This window comes from Juglans microcarpa x Juglans regia, chromosome 2D (assembly GCF_004785595.1).
Source record: "Juglans microcarpa x Juglans regia isolate MS1-56 chromosome 2D, Jm3101_v1.0, whole genome shotgun sequence".
NCBI classification, from domain to species: Eukaryota; Viridiplantae; Streptophyta; class Magnoliopsida; order Fagales; family Juglandaceae; genus Juglans; species Juglans microcarpa x Juglans regia.
This window is the reverse complement of record NC_054596.1, coordinates 14,718,116-14,743,375: the sequence shown is the minus strand read 5'-3', so window position 1 is coordinate 14,743,375 and position 25,260 is coordinate 14,718,116. Positions and strand designations below refer to the sequence as shown.

The 25,260-nt window shown below is 38.4% G+C and overlaps 2 protein-coding genes across 2 annotated transcripts; one reads left to right on the top strand and one right to left on the bottom strand.

The window, feature by feature from the left end:
* Positions 1 to 7,438: 7,438 nt before the first annotated feature.
* On the top strand, positions 7,439 to 9,158 carry LOC121248512 (putative ETHYLENE INSENSITIVE 3-like 4 protein). Its single transcript, XM_041146993.1, has one exon. The coding sequence runs from the start codon at positions 7,503 to 7,505 to the stop codon at positions 8,385 to 8,387; it is 885 nt and encodes a 294-aa protein (XP_041002927.1). The 5' UTR covers positions 7,439 to 7,502; the 3' UTR covers positions 8,388 to 9,158.
* Positions 9,159 to 19,052: 9,894 nt separating this feature from the next.
* Positions 19,053 to 23,310, bottom strand: LOC121248511 (type I inositol polyphosphate 5-phosphatase 5). Its single transcript, XM_041146992.1, has 9 exons — positions 23,205 to 23,310; positions 22,981 to 23,054; positions 22,122 to 22,197; positions 21,904 to 22,008; positions 20,878 to 21,451; positions 20,460 to 20,653; positions 20,201 to 20,309; positions 19,750 to 19,898; positions 19,053 to 19,657 (listed from the first exon to the last, which is right to left on the bottom strand). The coding sequence occupies exons 2-9, from the start codon at positions 23,015 to 23,017 to the stop codon at positions 19,429 to 19,431; spliced, it is 1,473 nt and encodes a 490-aa protein (XP_041002926.1). The 5' UTR covers positions 23,018 to 23,054; positions 23,205 to 23,310; the 3' UTR covers positions 19,053 to 19,428.
* Between the last annotated feature and the right edge of the window lie 1,950 nt (positions 23,311 to 25,260).

Genomic DNA, 25,260 nt, shown 5'->3' with positions numbered 1-25,260 from the left:
GTCAAGCCCCTCTTTTCACAAGAATATAGCTGTGTAAGCGTGCCAATTGGTTGTTTTTTTTTTTTTTTAAACCAAACATTCATTCATTGAAATCAAATAGAGTCCTTACAAATATTATTTTTATCAAGCCAAATAACTTCACTTATAAAAGAGGGACAAAAATCCCACCACATCTCTATATCATTAACATCTCATGCATGTCTTGCCAACTAATGCGCATTCATATTTCACAGTCTATGCACATGCAAGACTTGAACTTCTTAGAAAAGACCAATCATTCTTCGAATATCTTAAAGTAGGAATTCAAAATCTGTTAAAAACTCAGAAAAATTGTTTAAAGCGTTAATAAGAATTAAACAATCAGTTTCTAACAATAATTTTGGAGCTCCCATTGTGCACACAATTGAAAACCCCTTAACAAAGTTGTTGCCTCAATAAATTCTACAGAAGAAACTTCCCGCTCCACTTTACTGCAAGCCACTAATACATCACCTTTATAATCTCTAAGAATCACCCCTACTCCAGCTGATTGTAATAAAAAAAAAAAAAAAAGCAACCCCATCTACATTTAGCCTCAAGAAATCTGTTGGGGGTGATTTACAGCATCTGGGTTTAATTTTATCACAATGAGAAGCATCCAAAACTTGTAGCTGTTTCTACTCAACCAGTAATGATAGTGTATGATTTACCACAACTCTAGTTTGTTTGCAAAGTAGTTTGCTCATAGATAAATTTATTCCTTTTATACCAAAGGCCCTAAGCAATTAAAGGTTTGTGACAAAAAGATTTATCCACTCCTCTCAGATAATGTAACAACTTGTATGCAATTAACACATTATCAATAATTTGTCTACCAGGTACAAAAGCACATTGAGTATAAGAAACAACATTAGGAATAACTTTCTTTAGTCTATTTGCAACCACTTTAGATAAAATCTAATTAAGCACATTGCAAAAACTAATTGGTCCAAAATATGCAACCTTAATGGGAGACAATTTATTTGGAATTAAAGTAATAAATGTATGGTTCAAATTCCTAGGAAATTCTCCCGTATTCAAAGCAAAAAGAAATGAATCAATAATAGATTTACCTATCACGTGCCATTATTTCTAAAAAAATACCGAAGACGTCCCGTCAGGTCTCGAAGCTTTTGAAAGATGCATCTGATTAAGTGCTAATTGCAATTCCTCAACCACATATGGTTTCAATAATTCCACATTCATCACAATAGTTACTTTAGGCTCAATCCCTGATAATACATCCTCCATCTCCACTTCATCAGCAGTAGTAAATAATTTTTTAAAATAATCGATAATTAAACATCCATTTGAGTTCCTCTTTCCCAATTTTCAGAATTATTTTGTAATTGCACAATAGTATAATTCTTCCTTAGAAGATTAGCCTTTGAATAGAAATACTTTGAATTACTATCCCCCCTCCCCAGGCCACCTCATCCATGACTGCTGTTTCCACGTAATCTCATCTCTCTCAAGCCATTTTTGAACCTCAACCCTTGCTTGATTATGTTTCTCTAGAAAAAGACAGCTTGGATCACTTTCTTGCAATGACTTCAATTTCAGTTTTGCATTTGAGAGCTCTTTTTGAACATGTCCAAAAGAGCTCTGATTCCATCTTCTCAAATCAACTACACAAGTAGAGATTCACTTCATAACTTGGTTAAGTGAATGAGACTCACCCACTTGACTCCAAACGGGACCTTAATCTTATGTACGGTAGCTCTTACATCGATCATCACTCATCATCAGTCACCACCAGATCATTAAAATCATACTAGCTCAAAATTTCAAGACCAATTAATTGCATGTGAGAGTGAATAAAGCCGGTGGCCTCTCAGATCTTCGATAGCTTATATATTAAAGAGTTTGGTACAAACATGCACGATAAGCATATTGTTAGGGAGCTCTCTAGAGAAGCAAGGAAGACGACCAGGAGCTCTGAAGGAAGGTTTAAGGGTTCGAAGGACTTGGTTGCAAAGAAGGGAACTGGAGTTGATAAGGAAAAGGGAACTCAAAGCACTGTGTTTTGAGTTAGCTTCAGCACACCGTTTAAGGGTCATGGGAAAACGCATTGTTTGGAGAGGAGTAAGAAGGCCAGAAGCTACAAGTCGTTTAGTGATCATTTTACATTAATCACGTGTCGTTTTATGCTTGTTCTTTTAATTTGTTATTTTTACTTTCCACGTGTTGCATTGTCATTAGAGCAGTATGTTATGACTGCATTCCTTCATGTACGTCCAGAGAATAGTGTAGAACTATCTGGAAAACTATTGCAGAAATTGTTCATCATTTTGGAGGTTAAGTGATCCCTCGAAGTGCACTAACGACAATCTGAAATTTTCAGTTTCCTTTTATCAAACACCTTGTCCACATATTCTTTTCTCTTAGTTCACGATTCTGTCACTACCATTTCCTATCCATTTACAAACACAACACTAACAACACCCTTACACATATTATATAACATATACATGTGTCTCGCATGCAAAGCAGCTGGGAAATTGTGCTACCTCGGGTTCATGCCTGTATTGCATCACCCTGAACTTCCTGTGTTCCCCACATCATCTGCTTACCCTCTTATTAAGTAACGTCCTAAGTCGGTACCATTCACCTCGTTAGTGGTAATTTGTCCTCAAGCCCTGACATTTTTGTTCCTGCAATTATTTCTCAAAACCGCCATTGAGCTTCAACACACACATATAAATAATTTAGGATTAATGTGTACTGAAACGCACTACCACTGCTTGACAGAAAGTCTCAACAAGATTTCTATTTTTATAATACCACTGTGTTCAGATGTATATGATATTTATAGACTACCAATTACATAACAGAAAGTATTCTAGAATATTCACAATCAGTTATTCCTTGTGAGTGACGTGGCTAGGAGGTGATTTCTCTACTGTGCTTCTCGGTTGTTCATGAGCCTGTCCAGAGTGCTTGATAGAGCCATTTGATGAAGCTACCTTAATATCCTCCCTTGATTCAAGCGGGACAGGTAGGACCGTGAGGCCTGATCGAAGAGTAGAGAATCGTGCAGCAGAGAGAGGTTTGGTGAGAATGTCAGCCAGCTGGTCTTTACTTGACACAAAGGAGACTTTGAGCATCTTGGCAGCCACTCGTTCTCGCACAAAATCAAAATCCAATTCAACATGTTTAGTTCGAGCATGCATAATAGGGTTAATAGACAAATATGTGGCCCCAATGTTATCACACCATAAGGTGGGAGGTGTGTTAAAAAAGAGTCCAAGTTCTTTTAACAAGGACTGGAGCCAAATTAATTCACAAGCTGTATTTGCAACAGCTTTATATTCTGCCTCCGTAGATGATCTAGCAACAATTGGTTGCTTTTTAGAACCCCAAGATATGAGATGAGACCCAAAGAGAACACAGAAACCTCCAGTTGATCTCCTGTCATCAGGGCAACCAGCCCAGTCTGCATCAGAGAATGCCGTGAGTGCTAGGGAGGAAGTGGATGAAAAATACAAAACAAGAGTGGGTGTATGACGAAGATAATGAAGAATCCTCTTGACAGCTTACCAATGAGGAAGACGGGGGAATGCATGAACTGACAGACATGGTTGACAGCAAAGGAGACATCAAGTCGTGTGAAAGAGAGATACTGAAGGCTGCCTACAACACTACGATAGAGTTGTGGATCTTTAAAGGAATTACCATCAAAGGCTGTGAGCTTATCAAAGACAGACATAGAGTGTGGACAGGTTTGGAGAGGTGCATATTAGTCCTAGCTAAGAGGTCAGAAATGTCTTTAGCTTGTGACATATAAAGACTCGTAGCATCTCGGTGGACCTCTAGACCTAGGAAATAATGTAAGGCACCCAAATCCTTGACAAGGAATGCTAAACTCAGAGCAGATATGAACTTAGTGATTAAAGAGGGTTGAGATGCAGTAACCACAATATCATCAACATAAATGAGGACATAAACCGATTTACCAGAAGCAGAGTAAATAAACAAAGAGGAATCAGATTTAGATCCAATAAAACCAAGTTCTAACAGTTTAGTACTAAGCTTAGAAAACCAAGCCTTAGGGGCTTGTTTCAAGCCATAGATGGACTTACACAATTTACAGACATAAGAGGGAAATTCAGAGTGAACAAACCCTTGTGGTTGCTGCATATAGACGTCCTCCTCCAAGTTCCCGTGCAAGAAGACATTCTGAATATCAAGTTGATGGAGAGGCTAGTTATGGTATACGGCAAGGGAAAGAAGAAGACGAATTGACTGGGTTTAACAACAGGGCAAAATGTCTCGGTATAGTCTAATCCAGCTTGTTGATGATAACCCTTGGCGACCAGGTGAGCCTTGCACCGCTCAAGAGTACCGTCAACTCGCTATTTAGACTTGAGGACCCATTTGGATCCGAGGACATTAAAGCTTGGAGAGGGTGGAACAAGGTCCCATGTGCGATTATGGAGAAGGGCCTGAAACTCTGTGTTCATGGCAAGACGCCATTCGTGGAACTTGAAAGCTTCGGTGAAAGAGGAAGGGTCTTCAGGCAACTGGAAGAGATTCGGTGAGGGAGAGAAAGGGTTTTGTGGGCCATGGGATTGTGTCGTCAGACCGTATAAGAGGCCGATGGATGTGAGCTTGAGATCGAGTAACCATGGGATGAGGGAGAGGAGCACGAGGTGCGGGTGGAGAGGAAATGGCAGAGGAAGGAGACGATGCACTGGGGTTTGTAACAGGGGAAGGGAATCTATCGAGTGAGGAGAGTGAGTCTGAGTGATTGAGTGGCCTAGACGGAGGTGAGGAAGTAGTTGGGTTAGTGGGCTGAGAAATGTTGGAGCCTTAGGAAACGGGAGGGGTTGTGAAATTAGAGGAGGTGAGTGAATGGATGTGGATGGGCTGTCCAGATGTTGTAACGGGAATTGGGTTTCTTCAAAGGTTACGTCCCGAGACACAAAGGTTTTGCCAGAGAGTAAATGTAAACAATTGTACCCTTTATGGTCAGAAGTATAGCCCATAAAAACACACAATTTTGACCAAAAGTTAGGCCAACAGGTAGACCCAAAAACACGAAAAAAAGAGTAGTCAGGAGTGTGACCAAAAAGAACTTGGAAAGGTGATTTGTTTTGAAGAATGGGGGTGGGCATTATGTTGATGAGAAAAACAACAGTTTGAAATGCCTCAGTCCAATATGTGTGGGGAACAAAGGCATGAGCTAATAAAGACAAGACGGTTTCAACAATGTGTCTGTGACGTCTTTCAACTGTGCCATTTTGGGGATGAGATTATGGACAAGTAATGTGATGAGAGATGCCAAATAGTTTAAGTAAGGAGTGAAGTGGACGAAATTCACCACCCCAATCGGTTTGTATGGAAATAACATTAGAAGAGAAGGAATTACTAACATATCGCAAAAACGCAAGAAAAATGGTAGACACATCAGACTTTGCATGCAATGGAAAATACCAAATATATTTCGTGTAATCATCTACAATAGAGAGATAGAATCTGTGACTAGAGGTGGACAGCACAGGCGCTGGACCCTAGACATCTAAAAACAGTAAATCAAAAGGTTTGTGTGATCGTGATGGAGAGGGAGGATGGGGTAAGGCATGAGATTTGCCTTGAGAACATGACGGACAAGAGGAGATCACAGACTTATTTGTAACTGGAAGCTGAAAACTGGAAATCGTAAAGGAAGTCATGTGAGGGGAGGGATGACCCAAACAGGCATGCCAAAGCTGTGGAGTAGTTCGTTCACCAATGTAGGCCTGAGGACATGAACTGGAAGAGGAAGGGAGCTCGCTAGCCATGGGAAGCACATAGAGGCCGTTCCTAACAGGTCCCTGGAGCAGCACCTCCTGTGTACGCAGATCCTTCACAAGAAAGCCAGAAGAGTTAAATTCAAAATAAACAGAGTTGTCCAAGCAGAATTGACACACATATAAGAGATTTCGTGTGATATTGGGAACATGCAAAAGTTTAGTGAGTATAAATTTTCCAGTGGGAGAAGAAAGATTAGCCGTGCCAGTGTTAGAAATTGGAAGTGACGACCCATCACCGATGCAGACTTGATCTGGACCATGATAAGGAGTGGAACCAAGGTTGAGGTTGGACAACTCAACTGTAAAGTGGTTAGTAGCAGCGGTATCTGGGAACCAATCTGTATTGGAAGAAGAGGAGTGAGCCAGAGTAGTGTAATAAGCAGCTAGAGCAGGAGACGGTGGAGCCTGATAACTTTGATCAAAACGAGAATAGTAGGAGATAGCAGAGTGTCCTGACTTGTGACAAATTTGACAAGTGGGACGTGAAGATGAGTGAGGAGAAGAAGGAGAAGGAAGGATGGGATTTGAGCGACCAAATCCACGACCATGACAAGGAGCAAGACTGCGGCCACGATATGGCACATAAGAAGGAGATGGTGTCTTGACAATAGTGTGATTTGCGGAGAGATTGGTATTATAAAAGAGAGACTCGGTTTGATGAGTGAGCCAAGACTCGTGATTAAGCAAATACGCGTAGACTTGAGATGGAGAAAGACGATCGAGTCTGGTTGTGATAGAGGTAACAAGAGACTCATAGTCAGAGCTAAGTCCTGCTAAGAGATATGTAATAAAGTCAGAAGGAGGAAGTGGCTTCCCAGCAACACCAAGAGAAGTTGAGAGTGAAGTGGCTCTATGAAAATATTGAGTGATGGACTCGGAACCTTTTTTAAGGGTGGCTAATTTGTATTGAGTTTGCATGATATAGGCGGAAGTTTGAGCAAAGAACATTCCGTGTAGTTGCGACCAAATCTCACGAGAAGTTTTACAGTCAAGAACTTGAGAAAGCACCGTATCGGTGAGAGAGGAGTTGAGGACCAAAATTATGAGTTGGTCTTGGAAACGCCATTGTTGATAGGCGGGATTTGGTTTATTATCAATGGTGGTAGGTGGCATAGCAACGGTGCCATCAATATAGCAAGATAACTAATGACCCGTTAGAAATGGAAGGATCTGAGCTTTCCAAAGAAGGTAGTTGTCGATGGAGAGCTTTTGAGTAATGAAATGGGTTGCGAAAGTGAGAAGGGTGGGATTTTCAGAAGTTTTTTTTTTTTTTTTTTGGGCTCATGGTGTAGATAGGAAGAAGAGAGGGACGCTAGTCCTATTTGGCTCTAGATACCATACTGAAACGCACTACCACTACTTGACAGAAAGTCTCAACAAGATTTCTATTTTCATAATATCACTGTGTACAGATGTATATGATATTTATAGACTACCAATTACATAACAGAAAGTATTCTAGAATATTCACAATCAGTTATTCCTTGTGAGTGACGTGGCTAGGAGGTGATTTCTCTGCTGTGCTTCTCGGTTGTTCATGAGCCTGTCCAGAGTGCTTGACATAGCTATTTGATGAAGCTGCCTTAATAATGTGGTGTGGTAAAAGCACATTATTAAGGCAAAGAAAAGCATGACAAAGAAGTGCCCGAGTCGTTGGCAAAACAAGATCAGGCATCTTGTCGGAAGAAGATGTCAAGAGCACAAGATTCTATCCTCAAGTACATGGTGAAGATCATGGAAGTTTGTAAAGCTCGAGGTTTCGTTTATGGTATAGTCCCAGAGAAAGGAAAGCCTGTTACAGGCTCGTCTGATAGTTTACGCGAGTGGTGGAAAGAAAAAGTCCGATTCGATCAGAATTCTCCTCTCGCCATTGCTGAGTTCTTGGCAGTGTTGGGGCAAGCAGCTCATGATCAATCAGATCCAAGTTCCTATTTGCATCTCCTTCTTGATTTGCAAGATACTACTTTGGGGTCCCTTCTTTCTGCCCTCATACAACATTGCGTCCCTCCTCAACAGAGGTTTCCCCTAGAGAGGGGCTTACCTACTCCTTGGTGGCCTACTGGGAAATGGTGGGGTGAACAAGGAATCTCTCAGGAACATGGGCCACCTCCTTACAGGAAACCCCACGACCTTAAAAAGGCTTGGAAAGTGAGTTTCCTGGTAGTAGTCATCAAGAACATGTCTCCTAATATGGAGAATATGAGAAGGCTGGTCAGACAGTCCAAGTGTTTGCAAGATAAGATGACAGCTAGGGAGACTGCAACTTGGTCTAAGGTGGTCAACCAAGAGGAAGCCCTTCTACAGCTTATCGAGAAATGCCTCCAAATTGAAGATGATGAAAATAGAACAGAAAAGGAAGTAGATCGGTCAAGTCTTACTTTGCACAAAGGTAAACATTTCTACGTTATCGACAGCTCCTATTTATATACCAATGAAAAAAGGAAGCAGATGCTTGATCCACATTGTTTCTCGGTGAAAGCATTGTATACTCTCCAAAACTCTAGTGCGCGTTCACAAAGTGAAATAAGTTTAGGCTCTATGGAAAAGAAATCGAGTACAGACCATGAATCCTAGTATGTTTATCGCACAATGGAAGGTGATTATAACCAAGAAAACAATGATAAGCACTCGGGATTTGCAAGAGACATCCCCTTTTATGATCGTCCTTCCAATGATGATACACATTTGATAAGTTTACCTGACTAGATGAATATGGAGATAGCACAGGCTAATAAGAACAGTACTGCAACTGAAGTTGAAGTAGGTGAGGTGTCTGTCAATACAATGCAGGGAGATTATGCAAGCTACTGGGGATCAGGAGGGATTGAAGACATAGCACCGGATGGAGCATTCCAGATCCAACGAGGAAACGTGGATTTAAATCCCAATCCATCAGAAGAGATCTTATATGATCAAGTTGCAACTTCTATTTGGGATTTGGGACTTGAGTGGAACAAATCTTAAACAGAAAGATCTGTCGGTCGCTCTGCAGTTTTGTCTTCGATACGATTCTGCTACTTTACTTATAAGAGAGAAGTATACACTATACGCATCAAAGTTATGGTGTTCGGGATACATAGCATGTTCTTTGATTATGTTTCCATTATTAACCATATTCAACAATCAACTCATCAATCCACACAATCAAAGGACTTACCATCTCATGCAATAGCTAGCCAACTTCTTAAAGGAAAGTCCACCACATGCAACGGCTAGGTACTTCCCTTTTTGATCTGATGTACATATCCCTGCATTTACATTTTCCATGTATAAGTCAATGTGTTTAACGGCAATACACATATTGTAATATTGTACTCTACTATAAAATAGTCAATAAGAAAACTCTTAGAATACTCATGATTATTGAGACTTTCTATCAAACAGTCTGTGTGCACTTTGTCTTTACAGTATCAGATTGTGTGAGTGAAGAGAGTCTTCCTCCATGGCCACCATTGCCTTGAACATGGAAAATTTTGTTACCATGCGCCACTCCAACAGCAACTATCCACTTGGAAGGAACAAATATTAGCCTTGGTTGAGAGCCAAGATCTAGTCACCATCTGCTACAAGCAGACTCTGCCCCTTCAGAATTCAAGACCTCTCCCGATAGATCATCGAACTCGAAGAAATTAGAGTCCTACCTCCAGGTGCGTAAATCTAATCGACTATTATGGGGGTGGATTATCGGCACCCTCTCAGAAGAGGTGCTTGGCCTAGCATAAACTGAAACATAATCATCTTTTAGTCCTAAAATTTTACACCTCAAGTCCGAAGTTACTTCCTAAACCCATAGATATCTAAAACCTTATATGTTATAGTTTGCAAAACCTCAACTCCGATTTTAGGTCAAACTTATGTCAACTTCAAAGTCTAAACCTTAAATCATATCCAAGTCGTGTCCTACAGCCAACAAAATAAGCCAATCGAATCTAAAACCTCAAATTTCATCAAACTCCTTATTATGGTATGCAGAATCTCAAACCTAGCTGTGATGCCAAATGTAACGCCTCGTCCCCGAGGGGTCCGCATCAATTACTCCAGTATAATTATTCTAAGACAATACAAAATCTTAATATAAACATCAACCTCCCAACAAATCACGTCGTCAAAGCATAACAAGCTTATTGAATAAAAATCTTCAATACTCATATAAACCTTCTATTCTAATCCATTACTCTTAACTCATCTCACCCATGCTCCATATTCTTAATCCTCAGTTGAAATATTCAAAACCATTTGAAAAATATTTGGAGATAAGAGGTGAGTTATCAACAATTCAGTAAGTAGAGAACATGTACTAGAATACAAACATGAGCATTTACAAAGTTCGGGATGCAGAACAAACACTTTTTATTTTCAGAATGCAGAGTCAGAACATGTTATCAAAATATCAGAGCGAAGTTCAAAAATATCCATAATCAAAATCCCTTTGGCATAGCATAAACTGAAACATCACATCTTATCTTATCATATCAAAACAGATACCATGTTTAATCCCTGTGGTAAGGTTGTGCAAACCCCGGTGGCCAACCGAGTAGAAACATAATGTGAATCTTTCAAAGTACTTTGGCATAACATATCTGATTCATCATCATCATCATATCAGAGCATCATATTAGAACATATGTCATGTTTAACCCCCATGGTAGGGTTGTGCATTTGCGGATAACCAAGTAGATGCATATCAGAACTGAAACAGAATACTACTATTCTTTCTCGTGGTAGGCCTATATCATATCGGAACAGAAGCCATGTAAAACTCTCGTGGTAGGGACTCTAACTAAACAGAGCAGAAACATTTTCAGATGCAGAACCAGATAGTCATGCCAAAGGTTTTTCAGATGCCACATCTTATCAAAACAGAGTACTGAACAAAATCAGAACACAACAAAATCAGATCATAAAAACATAATTTATGCACAAAATCTCATATTTGCTCTCTTTTGCATAGTTCAGAAACAAAATGTAAAAAATAGGCTCAAATGTACACTAGTCATGACAGTAAATAATTTCTTCTTAAATAGAATCTCATGAGTAATACAGAACAAATAACTGAGGTACTTCAAATTTCTTTTCATAATCAAACATGCATATTTTCCAAAAATCAATCTTAGCACATTTTCTTTGTATGCAAAGTCTAGCATAGGAACCCCATTTACCTAAACTTCTTAACTTATCAGAATTTCTCCATAGCAGTACTGAACGAAAGTCAATCATCACCTATAAAAATTGTCACGTAACTTCCTTAAATATATAATCACGTATTTCGATGTTTAAACTTGAAATGCTAAAAAGAAAAAACAACATCCTATTTTACTTCCTCAAAAACCTAGAATTCTGATAGCCCTAAAATATCATAATTTCTCAAATATCTCAATATTCCAAAAAAATCTCTAACTATTTAAACTCTAACTTATTTATTACCGGAAGCTAACTATAAAATTAATACTAAATAATATAATTATAAACTGTAATTACTATATGGTATAACACTTTTTAGACTCATTTGAAAAAAGCAAAAGTTGGAGTACATTTAAAAAAAAATAAAAAAGAGTTTTATAACTAGAAGGGCACAAATGTAAAAACACTTAAAAAGGGTTTGAGGTGTTTTACGAAAAAAAATCAATGACCAAAGGCTTGATGACATTTTTGTAATTACGAGGGATATCAAGACCATATAATTTAAAACTATCTATACGTTAATATTTTCAATGAGCCCAAAGTTTCTACTTGTTTCTAGGGAAAATAGAAAACACAGTAAAAGAGGAGGAAACTGAAAGAGGAGGTGTGCGACGGAGGCTCACCGTGAGGGAAGGTGTGTGGCGTTGGGTGCGGTGGGAGGTGGTGAACTCGGCGGCTATGCACTGGACGAGAGAGAGAGAGAGAGAGAGAGAGAGAGAAAGATGAGAGCACCGAGAGGGGGATGAAGAGTGAGGGAAAGAGAGAACACAGGAGAAGGAAATGGAAGCTTACGGCAGTGAATTGAGATCGACCTAGCAGTACCTCGCGATTGGGCTATGGTGCACAGCAGCAAAAGGTTGGGAAGTTTCAGCTGTTGGCAGTGGAGGTGTGACGTTTGACTCTGTTTTTGGTGTAGGAAAACAGGGGACAATACAGGCTGAGTTTTCGTGAGCTGGATGGTGGTGTCGTGACTCTCCTGAGATGTAGAGGTGGCGGCTCAAGTTATGGCTTCCTCTATTTCGGGGGTCAAAAACAGGGGCTAACCGAGTGATGGAGAGGACGTGCATCATCCACAACAACGACTTGCGGGGGTGTTGCTGTGCGTGTGGGTGGTTGCAATTTATGGAACGGAATCTAGATGGCTGCCGGTTTCACGTGGGGTAGGGCAGTGGGCTATTACACAGTTATTGGATGAAAACTGAGCTGCGGTGGATGTTTTTAGGTCATAACAATGGAGTGCAACACGATGAGGGTTGTGTTGTGGCTGGCGGCAACAACAAGTTTTGGGCAATTTTTTTCATGCAGTAGAGGAATATGTGTGTGTATATAAAAGTGATGATAAAACCCTAGAGATGAGATGAAAGAGACGTGCATTAGTAATGCTTATGACTAACGGAAAGAGACGTGAAAAAGGTGGGGAGTTTCTAAAAACAATAGTCGCTAGGTTTCTTAGTTTAATAAAAATGGGCGTAGGTCTTGAGGTGATCGGGTAGAGCCCACTTTAAAAAAAAAAATTGGGTCCATGACTGGTAGTGAATAAATAAATAAATAAATAAATAAAATGGCTCTTCTCTTAGATTTTGGGTCACGAACCAAACTCTACAATATTTCAACTTGTCTCTCTTAAAAAAATATCAGTCCATAAAAATATTCGACAAAACAACTGATTTTCCATACGTATAAATCCAAAAAAAAGTTTAGAAAGCGGCTTAGCGCTTGGCCCGAGTGTTACATTCTCCTCCCTTAAAAAAAATTTCGTCCTCGAAATTTGCTAGTACTACAAGCAAAGCCTAAATATTTATCCGCTACAACCATTCCATGCCTACCCCAATCATCAATCATATTGTCGAACCTAATATTCCAAATTCTAACCCTCCAATATTGTTGACCATATTCTCCCATATTTTCCCTAGCCATACACATTCGCGCACACTGCCATTTCAAGTCTAAAATATAAATCTCAATAATGCAATTAAAGACCAAATAATAAATTTCAAATTCTCCACCTAATATAAAACTTCAATAAATAACGAAATAAACTCTCAAACTATCAGATCACCAAAATCATGCTTCCGCTGCGCACTCTAACAACTTATAGTTCTAAACACATTGTATCCCAATCAAGTACATCTAAAAAGAACTTAACCTCCACATTTAACCAGTCCATACACAATTTTTTTAATCACTAGATTTAATTTCGCAAAGTCTCCCAACATGTATGAAGACTCTAATACATCAATATCACAATTCTAAACCCTTAGTTTCTAATCAAAACTCGTTCCAAGAAGTCAACCTTAAATCTAAACCTTAAACCCTGCCAGAAGTATTTCTTACAGTCCACAGAATACGCCTACTGGAATTAAAATCTCAAATGTCATAAAAATTGTTTCCTTAAAATATGCAAAATCTAAAACCTCAAAATTCACGGAACTCATTCCATAGGTCCGCAAATGCTAAAACCTTACATATCATCAAAAATCATATCCTAGAGCTCGCAAAATTCTACGACCTTATATCTCATCAAAATCACTTTTAAAGTATGTACCATTTCTAAGCCTCAAATCTCCAAATATTCAATACATAAAATCTGAAGAATCTCAAACCTTAATAATCCACATAATCATCTCTTAGTTCTAAAATTTTACACCTCAAGTCCGAAGTTATTTCCTAAACCTACAAATATCTAAAACCTTATATGTTATAGTCTGCAAAATCTCAACTCTACTTTTAGGTCAAACTTATGTCAACTTCAAAGTCTAAACCTAAAATCATATACAAGTCGTGTCCTACATTCAACAAAATAAGCCAATCGAATCTAAAACTTCAAATTTCATCAAACTCCTTATTATAGTATGCAGAATCTCAAACATGACTCTGATACTAACTGTAATGCCCCATCCCCAAGGGGTCTGGAAAGTTAACTTATGTAACCTAAAAATCATTTTCCAACCACATAATACATACTCCAATTTCTCTTTATCGCACAAAATATTCATTAGTTCACATCAATTACTCTAGTATAATTATTCTAAGACAATACAAAGTCTTGATATAAACATCAACCTCCCAACAAATCACATCATCAGTGCACAACAAGCTTACTAAATTAAAATCCTCAATACTCATATAAACCTTCTATTCTAATCCATTATTCTTAACTCATCTCACTCATGTTCCATATTCTTAATCCTCAACTGAAATATTCAAAACCATTTGCACAAAATATAAATTTTTGAGACTTAAAATAAAGTCCAAAAAAAAAAAATGTAACTCTGCCATGAATTTATGCTAAGGATAAAAAATGTAATTAAAATCTCTTGGTAGTTTTGTAATTGGAAAGACAAAATTGTAAAAACACTTAAAGGAGTATAAGTTGTGCTACGTATATACTATAAACCATAAATAAAGCCTTGAAGGCATTTCCATAATTACAAGGAGATCATGAGTTATTCGAAACAAGCTAATATTATGTAACAAGGCCATGTATACTGAAGGCTATGTGCAGCGGTGGCTTGGGTGGAAGTCTACGGCGGCATGGCTAGGGGTGGTGGCAAGTCACGTGTGGGAAGAGAGAGGTGAGAGCACCGAGAGGGAGATAGAGAGTGAGGGAAAGAGAGAACACAAGAGAAGGAAACGTAAGCTTACGACAATGAATAGAGATCGACCTAGCAGTGCCTCGCGAGTGGGCTATGGTGCACAGTGGCAAAAGGCTGGGAAGTTTTGTCGTTGGCAGTGGAGGTGCGATGTTCGGCTCTGTTTTGGGTGTAGGAAAATAGGGGACAACACGGGCTAAGTTTCCGTGAGCTGGATGGTGGCGTCGTGGCTCTCTTGAGATGTAAAGGTGGCGGCTCAAGTTGTGGCTTCCTTTGTTTTGGGGGTAAAAAACAGGGGCTAACTGAGTGATGGAGAGGACGTGCAATATCCACGACAGCGACTTGCGGGGGTGTTGCCGTGCATATGGGTGGTTGCGATTTATGGAAGGGAATCTAGGTGGTTGCCGGTTTCACGTGGGGCAGGGCAGTGGGCTATTACACGATTGTTGGATGAAAACCGAGCTGCGATGGATGTTTTTGGGTCACGACAATGGAGTGCAACACGATGGAGTTGTGCTGTGGCTGGCTGCAACAACAAGTTTTGGGCAGTTTTTTCCATGCAGTAGAGGAATACATGTATATATATAAAGGTGATGATAAAACCCTAGAGATAAGAGAGGAAAGAAACGTGCATAAGCAATGCTTATGACTAACGGAAAGAGACGTGAAGAAGGTGGGAGTTTCTAAAAACAACAACCGCTGGGTTTCTCAGTTTAATCAAAACGGGCATGGGTCTTGCGGTGATCAGGTGGAGCCCACTTTTAAAAAAAAATTGGGTCCAAGACTGGTAGTGAAGAAATAAATAAAAGGGCTATTCTCTTAGATTTTGGGTCACGAACCAAACTTTGCAATATTTCAATTTGTCTCTTAAAAAAATATCGGCCCATAAAAATATTCGAGAAAACAACTGGTTTTCCATACGTATAAATCTAAAAAAAAATTAGAAAGCCGGTTAGCGTTGAGCCCGGGTGTTACATTAATTCTACCCACCAGGTTTGGGCGACACTCAAGGTGGCGTACGCCCATGACTCTTAGGTGCGAGAGTTCCATCTCTCTTAGCAATTGACATACCTAAAAAAGGAGCCCACGATGCCTCTTGCAGATCACCTCTGAACCTTAAAAGGCTTGTGTGACAGCTTAGCTTCGATCGGACAGCCAGTTGCTGACAAGATGAATGTTTTCCCCTGTTGAACAGCCTCGGTGCCTGCCTGCTACGAACCATTCACCACGTCAATGCTGAAACCTCTCATGCCTTCTTACCCCGAGATCCTTCCACTCCTCCACGGGTATGAGATTCGCACCTTTCTTCATGAATCTAACTCTTCCTTTGCTTTCTATGGTCATCAGACAGGTGCGCCACCCTCTAAAGATCACCATGGTGGTGGCCATTTACAGCAAAGAGGTTTCTCCTCTCGAGGTTGTGAGTTTCATCCTACCACTCATTCTGCCGAGACTCTCACACAGTGGACTCTTCAACCCCTTTAGCCCCTTTTTCTACCCGTGAGCTCAACAATCGGCCCATCAATACTAAGGCTCGTGACCCACCAGACACCTGCCCAATCTGTTGTAAAAAGGTCCATGTTGCTCTTAAGTACTGGAACAGATTTAATCACTTGTTCTAGCCTGATGATATTCCTTAAGCACTAGAAGCGATGACATTGGAAAATTTTTCTCCTGATAATGAATGGATTGCAGACACTGAAGTATCTGCTCATATGACAGGTAATCCAAATATACTTGAAAATTTACATCACTATTTTGGTACTAATGCTGTCATTATTGGCAACGACAGTACCTACACTATTACTCATGTTGGTGATACTCAAATTAATAATGGTAACACTAGAATTAAGATACGTTATGTCGTTTTAGTGCCAGCACTTGCAAAAAATTTGTTATCTATTAGGCAACTTACTAATGATTACCATTATAACTATGAATTTATGGTGTTGATTTTGTTGTTAACGAGAGACCAATCGTGTCCTAATGAGTGGAGTGGATGCTGGAAGGGTAATCATTACATGTCCTTATCTGCACCTTATGAAACACACTTCTCCACCCGTTTTTGGATTGCCTCTAAAGACATGTGGAATCAACGTTTGGGCCACCATTAGGTCTTTGCTATCCAAGTCCTCAAATCCAAATGACTTATTCAAATTACTGGCTCCAATAAAGTTCATTCTGTTTGTGAAAATTGATAGTTAGGCAAACTAAGTAAATTTCCTTTTTTACCCTCTTCTTGTTTAACTTATGCTATTTTTTATAAAGTTTATTGTAACTTGTGGGGACCTACTCTTGTTATTTATGTTGGTAAATTTCACTACTATTAATTGATGCTTTTTCTAAATTTATGTGGCTCATTCCGCTTCGAAAAAATCTGATATTTTCTCAGCTTTTTTATTTTTTGAAAAATATGTAGAACGTCAATTTAATCAATAAAATAAAATTTTTCAAACCAATGGGGTTGGTGAATTTGCTAATACTCAGTTTATCTCTCATTTAAAAAATCAAGGCATTATTTACCAGTTTTCATGCCTCCATACCCCTGAATAAAATGGTGCTATAGAACGTCGTCATCGTACCATTCATGAACTTGGTATGACGATGCTCTTCCACAGTGGCATTCCAAAATATTTTTAGGTTGAAGCCTTTGCCACTGCTACCTTTTTAGTTAATCGCCTCCCCACTATTACTCTAGATTTACAATCACATTTTTCAATTCTTTATGAAACTTTCCTTAATTATCGGTCTTTGTGTGTTTTTTGCTCCAAATGTTATCCATATACTTGGGACACTAAGCACAATAAATTTGATCCAAAAACCTTACCATGTATCTTTTTAGGCTATAGTGATCGACATCGTGGGTGTAAATGCTATCACCCACCTAGTTATCATACTTACATTTCTCGCCATTTTTTTTTTAATTTAATTTTCCTTATAAACATCTTGGGAACTTTCATCTACCCCCACCCTCTGACCTAACTTTGTCTATTTTTGACCTCTGGGTTACACCTCCCTCGAACCACCCTTCCCCTACTACTTCCTCGACTCTCGTTGAACTAAATATTCCCTTACACGTACCCATCACCTCTTCCACTAATGTACCTAACCCCTCCCTCCCTACCTTCTCCACTCCTGACATCCCTCCTTCTCCATCATCGCCCTCAACCTCACCTTCCCCAAACCCGCCTCCACCAATTACCCATACCGTGATTACCCAATCCCGCACCGGTATTCACAAACTCAATCCCAAATATGTCAACTTCCATGATCTCTCCACCATACCAAAAGAGCCCAAAGCCATCCGCTCTGCTCTCACTCACCATGGTTGGACCTATGCTTGATAAATTGCAAGCTTTGTATGCTCACAATACATGAACTCTTGTCCCTCGTGATTCCTCTATGGCTGTTATTGGTTGCAAATGAGTTTTTAAAACTAAACTCAATGCAGATGAAATTCTTGATTGATTGAAAGCTCGTTTGGTAGCAAAAGGCTTTCACCAAATAGATGGTATTAACTACCATGAAACTTTCTCTCCGGTAATCCACTTAAGCACTATCCAGATTGTTATCACTTTTGCTCTGATAAATCATTGGGACATTTGTTAGTTGGATGTCAACAATGTTTTTCTCCATGATGATCTTCCTGAATCCGTCTACATGGATCAACCTCCAGGTTTTATCCACCCAACTCACTCTTCTCATGTTTGTAAGTTAAACAAAGTTTTGTATGGCTTAAAACAAGTCCCACGTGCATGATTTGATAAGTTCAATAGTTTTTTACTCACTTATGGTTTTAATTATAGAATTGCCAATTCCTTTTTATTTATTTATCGTTCTACTCGTGGTTGTTTTATGTTACTCATATATGTTGATGATATTCTACTTATTGGTTTCTCCACTAATTTCCTACATAAATTTATTTTGACTCTTAGTAGTCAGTTTGCCATGAAAGATTTGGGTCCTTTCCACTATTTTTTGGGCATTCATATTGCTCAAACTACTGATGGCCTTACCTTGATCCAAACTAAATATGCTCTGGATATTTTAGACCGTGTCTAAATGATTGACTATAAGCCCATGGGCACTCCCTTGATAGCTAAGACCAAAGGCCTTAGGTCAACAACACCTTTTCCCCTTTGTTTTTTTTTAGCAAGTGTTAGCATCTCTATCGATATATGTGTAACTTGGCTCTATTAGGCAATTACCACAATAGATATATAGTTTTGTTATGTACAAGCAAATTTGCATACCAATATACGTACTAATGTTGTTGCCTTTATATTCTAAATTCAAATTAGCACTGCTTTCAATAAAATTTACTTTCTGACCAATCATATAGAATGGGTGCACGTATTAGTGTACAGAATCGCTTACAATTAGATTTTTCCACATATATATATATATATTATAATGCAGTTTGTTTCTACTTATATTCTTCATGAGCCCCTATTAGTTCATCTTGTTTTGCTTCTGGAAAGAAAACTTTTTGAAGGACTTAAAGCGGAATTGGATATTCGAGAATAACTCATATTTACAAGTCCCCAACCCGATGGTTGAGACTGATTCAACCCTTATCGTGAAGTGGTTTCTCCAAGCTTTCAATTTCACCTTGGAAAAATTGCTCTATACGGAATGGTTTTCTGTTTTCCAGCCGCCTAATCATCTTATGGGAACTTGTCTTTGGGTAGATAAGCTGGTCTACCATTTAACATGGGCAGCCCAAGTGATTTTCTTTTGCTGTATGAAGCTTTTAAAGTGATCAGCTGCTTCGAACTGCTTTGGATTGATCGATCGATCGCATATAAAGACTTTCTGAGTTTTTTCTCTGAAAGAGAAAATCAGAACTCATATAAGCAGTGCCTCGGAGGTATGCACGAGTCTTCTTCAAACTCCATTCTTTTGCCAGCGCATGAAAAATCCTTTCTGAACCTATTAATATTTTTGTTTCTTACTTCTACCTCCACTGAGAAAACCGCACACACAGGTCTGTGATCCGAGAATCTTGATTCTCCTCGAATGTAAGATAATTGTTCAATGCCATTACCATGCCATAATATCCTGTCGCACCTAAAAATGATCAAGCTCAAACTGGTCACAACTTTATTATTATAATAAACTTGTTCACTTTCATGACAAAAAGAGACAATATATAATATTACCATGCAGGGGTGCGGCGTTTCTTCTTGGATTTAACTGTTTCCCCGGCGTAGGAATCCGAATTAAGTGAATACTTATAGGTGGGGGCAAACAAGATCCGTCCCTCATTAAATCCACTAAATACTCTTCCTGCTTCCTTCTCTATATTCAACTGCATGCACCCATTAATAGTAAAAAAGGAGTCAGCTAGCGAGTTAATTAGTTTCATATATAATTCATATGATAATTAATAATATTATGTTTATGCATGTTTCACCACTAATTAATTTATCCTAGATGTTTCTCCCAAAAATATGGAAAAAATAAAATAAAATCAATTCCAATATTGACAAAGACACGTTGTTTTTTTTATTGGTTTGCAATGAGAGAGACATTTTAATTCTTGAAAGAAAAACTTCTCTAATTAATTAATTAATTTTCTTAGATCTAGCATCTAATAAATTAGCAACAAACCTGATCCTTCTCGAGGAGGGTGTCCCAGTCATTATCCTCTAACAGAACCCTTGTTTCATCATAGCTCAGAGCTACCCGATAATTCAAATCTCCAAGCCATATTATTCGACTGCAATTTTGTAACGATAAAACATTACAAACCATACATTATATCAAAGGGATAAAAGATAATTACGAAAAATATTAAGGCTTTGTGTGTGTACATGTGTGCATGCAGGTCCATTATTGCAAGATTATATCTGTTACAAATGCTAATTACTCGTGTTCAATTATTCTTTCTGGTACTCGACTATTAGGGTCTTTGCAAATCTTAGGAAACTGTGTACTCTTCAGGATCTCAGCCACATCAGCATTCCTCTTCAGCTCATTACCCTCCTTCTCCCCAGAAGCCAAGTGACTGCACACGAAGCAAAAACTTGTTTGGTGCAATGACATGCTTATTGATATGCATCCCTGCAAATTAAATACCATTCCATGTCATTAATACGTATACAATAACGGTAGCGGCTACGTACGTTGAGCACCAACAAAACTATGAAATAGTATAAGAATTCATTTATCGGCCAGGTAATTAAGCACCTCCCAGCTTTGAGCCTATTCAGCAGTCTACTGGTCTTGTTTCCGTACTAGACAATTCAAACTGAGAGGAATTGCCAATCGATTTTCAAGATATGTACCTTGTTTCGAAGGCAGCCCATTATTCCTCTTCCCACCGAAGACACTCTGAGATGACCAATATGTGGAACTAATTCCTTCCTAGCCCATACAGAAAGGAAAATCCCGACCATTTGCTTGCTTTCTATGAGAAAGTAACTCATCTTGCCTGGGGAGGAAGGTATTTCTGCAACTGAAAGTAAATCGTCCACAATACTATCGCGACCAATATCATGAGCAGATTCTGTGTACAATCTGCCATGGGAATCAATATGCTTGTCTGGCCTCCACTTCTCCCGGGAGTGCAAGTCCACAGGGCAGTTGCAGTTCTTGATAAGGTTTTTATCCGCCCTTAGATTCCTACTAAGGACTTTGAGAGAAGGCTTCTGGAAGAAGTGAAGACTGCTTGGGGCCTTCGAGTCCTTTGGGATGTTGTCTGAGACTATGGAATTAGGGCCTAAATAAGAAGAAGAGTAAATAGAGTCATGCTGTGGTCTATTAAGTGCTTGGTTTATAAGGGCCAGCCATTTTGCGGCAGGTTCATTGTCTTTAATCACTAGAACATTTCCAGCGCTTAGAGGAACAATCTCCTGAAACCTGAAGACAAAAGAAACTTAGACACCAATTAATTTGTTTCGCTTCAAGTTGACATTAGTGCATGAACACTGAATGACTCCATGCATTAAGATTTAGAAAGATCAACTTGTCATGAAACATACATTCAAGAATACTGCCAGGTTCTCATCTGCTCACTCCTCCACTCCCATCTATCGTTTTTCAAATTTGTTTCACTTCCTTTCAAAACTAGTTTCCAATATTTTATACACATGACATGATATATATTAGATTTCTTCCATGCATGAGATGCATGCTTACTCCAATTAATATCCTCTATGCAATAATATGCGATGGTTAAACCAAAGGAAAGAATTTTCATTTGGAACATGTGATGTTGCTTTACAACGATACACTGTAATTAATCGGTCATTTGATGGAGTTGACATATAAAGAAGGTTAAACATGAGTGTGAATTTGTCACTACATCGTACCCCAATATATATATGTCTGAAGCGCCCTCCACCTGCAAAAGCTCTTCAAGGTTGAGGCCATTGTTGGGTGTCTTTCCTCCAACATTCCACGTCGCTACGAATATCCTGCACACCAACGCCAGTATTTTCTCACGGTAAGAGAACGCGAGCTGTCTGATAAATAAATAAAAAAAAAAAAAAAAAAAAAAAAAAGAAACGAGAAGAGTGCCAATTCATACCGGATATCTTGAAGCTGTACAGTTGCCGGTGCCATAGAGGAGTCTTCAAGAGTGGATAGGTTTGGGCATTCGATCCCTGGACGAGACAGTCTTTCTAAGAGTACTCGATAAGAAATAAACACGGCCGTATATTGTTTACATTTTCATGAGAACTACTAAAGTCATGCATGTAGTCGTATTAACATTTTCCAAATGATAACGCCAAAATGTCTCATCACGCATGAAAATTCTCACTGCGGCTAGCCATTGTTTTCTTCTCCCTTCCATTATTAATATCAATAAAATAATGAAAATTCATCGCTGTTAGGTAAGCTACCAAATAAGGAGATCTAGTCTTGTCTTTTTTGGGTACGTGGCCTTTGCTTATAACACAAATTCAACGTACGTATTGGGAAAAAAAAAAAAAAAAAAAAAAAAATCTTCTCCGAGTTTTGCTCAAGCTTGCGAAAGAAAAACACCGTAACAGCTACTGTAGCGTGTTTATTTATTAATAGTGTAAATTTTGTATACAACATTAAATGTTTAATAAATCATATAAAACTTTATTCGTATAATCTTCATCTTGGTCTGTCTCTTATAATTTCATCGATTGATTTGTAGTTAATTTGGAATATATATCCTTTTCATTATAACAAATGAAATTAGAAGGAGCTGTGAGAATATTGATTTCCTTACACATTCCCATATATATATATATATATATATAAAGTAATCCATATATAAATACTTATCATGCATATAAATTATAATGTTGATTTTCGATTTTTCATAGTATTTTTACAATATATTCTACGTACGTACGTGTAAAGTGTGAGAATTCTGGGCTTACTGCACCTAACATACAGATCGAGATAAGTACCTGTGAAACTCCTACTCCCAAGAGGGGACGACCCCATGAGAGCTTTTCTCCTTGACGTGAGCCCTTTCCGATTTCTGTCGAAAAAACAAATAATTTTTCTAATGAGCAATAAAATAAAAAAGCGATGTAACTACGGAAATAAATAAAACAAACTTTAAAATAAAAACCATAAATGCGCGCTACTACAAGGCATAGATCATATATATATATATATATATATATACCAAGATCGTCTCCATAATTATCTGATTTGAATATATCATGATCATGATGCGAGGCTGGGCTTCCTCTCTCGCGACGCTTTGAACTGAAAATCTTGTCAATAATTGACTTTTGTCCCAACAGAAGAAAAAGGAAACAAATGGTGATCAGTACAAGAGATTGTGTGTTAATTTCCTCAAAAAGTCAATAACTCTATATAATTCTTGAAAAATATATAAATTAAAAAAAATTAACAACATGTATACCCCCTTTTTCTTTTCGTTCTGGACAGAATTGTCAAAGGTGGCAGTTGCAGGGCTAGTGTTGGTAGAAGTAATGGCAGTGCTGCTGGTGGCCACGTTATGTTTAGTACTCGACGGGGAAGACATGCATTCATTAATTCGAAGAACTACTCGAGAAAAATGAATTCTCTTATGATCAAATCGGAGAGAAAGAGAGAGAGAGAGGTTCTGGTTTTGTTTGATACATAATTGTTTTTTGTTTGGCCTTTGATATCTTGTGATTTTGGAGACGAAAGTGTTTTTTTTTTTTTTTCCGTCTTTCATTTTCTGTTTCAAAGGACGAGACTTTGCCGCCACAGCTTTCGGGAGACTTGGGATGGGAAAGAGGCACAGGCGTTATAAATTAATTATAGTCAGTTTACAGCCCAAAAATTAATTAACCCAACGACGGACATCATCGTAAATTGTAATTGTCATTTCTTCCGATCTTGTTGAAACAGAATTAAAAATAAGAAATGTTACTTATTATCTTGCGTCAAAAATGAAAAAATTATTTACAAGACCGTGTACAAGACACATCTTCACCAATCAAATTTTATCATATAAATGGTATAAAAAGTTTGCCAATACCTTTACATAATTGAAAATAAAAGAAAAATCAACTCTGTTATTATAACTCTTCCAAATCTTATCCTAACCAAAACCTTTACATAATTGAAAACAAAAGAGAAAAAATTTAATCAAAAACTATGAGATATATACTAAAATTTAAGTCTGAAACCAAAAGTTTGATGATTAGATTCTGAGTTCCGAATATCCAGGTAGATTTAACTGGAATACATCCTTGAATCCGAGCTCATGCATAGATATCCGGTTGATTTGTTTTTGGCATGTAGCAGTCCATGCATTATTTTCCTTTTAAATTAAATTCAGGCAGGATGATGTCATCGCTTAAGAATTTGTAGAAGCTTCCGTCAAGCAACCATGAAGGAGTTGGATGAGATGAAGAGGAGTGGCGGTTTGTTATAAGTTGGGTTGTAGTTGTTGTCATTTACTTTGGTAGGAAAGCTGTTAAGTCATCTAGTGTTAGAACGGCGTCTTGTGTGCTAGTAGAAGGGTGTTATTGTATTAGTAGGACGGTGTTGTTTTATCCAAATGTTGTTGGGGGTTGAAAAAAGGGAAGAGGTTTCATGCACTCTTGGGAGAGCCAAGACAGGCGATGATATTTTGGTTTGGAAGGGCAATCCAGATGGTCAATTTACAACTAAGAGCGCTTGGGATATCCTTTGTATTCAAGCGCCTAAACTTCAATGGGCTGATAGGGTTTGGCATCCTTGCCTCCCAAAAAATATTTCGGTTATGATTTGGAAAGCTTTATATAATGTCCTTAGTGTTGATGATAGAATAAAAAGAGTGGGTATTCTCATTATCTCTAAATGTGATTGTTGTGAGCATGAAGGATATGAAGACCAAAATCATGTTTTGGCTTTGGGAGACTTTGCTACTAAAATTTTGAAAAGAGCTAGTTTACAAGTGGGAATGAATCATGTTGTTGGAGGTAGTTGGAAGGAGATCCTGAATGTTTGGTTTCAAAAGGCTAAAAAAATCACAAATGGGAAGACTGCTTGCCTTGATCCCATTGGTTATCACTTGGTGGTTATGGTTACGAAGATGCAAGTGTCGCATGGAGGGCCTCAAAGAGTCAGTAGATTCAGTTTGGTTGTCCATTAAGTTTTGGATTGGTTGGGTTGGTGAGAAAATTAAAGCTGGCTCTTCCTTTTTATGCAGGGATGAAACCATTCTCCGAAGCTTTAACATTCCATTTAAGCTTCAAACG

Excerpts from the sequence above, each read along its gene's own strand:
- LOC121248511 (XM_041146992.1), bottom strand. The coding sequence starts at position 23,017 with ATGGGGTCGTCCCCTCTTGGGAGTAGGAGTTTCACAG. Across the intron at positions 21,452-21,903 it reads TCAGACATATATATATTGGG|GTTTCAGGAGATTGTTCCTC; the intron begins GTACGATGTAGT and ends TTTTGTCTTCAG. Across the intron at positions 19,899-20,200 it reads CCCTCCTCGAGAAGGATCAG|TTGAATATAGAGAAGGAAGC; the intron begins GTTTGTTGCTAA and ends GGGTGCATGCAG.
- LOC121248512 (XM_041146993.1), top strand. The coding sequence starts at position 7,503 with ATGTCAAGAGCACAAGATTCTATCCTCAAGTACATGGTGAAGATCATG.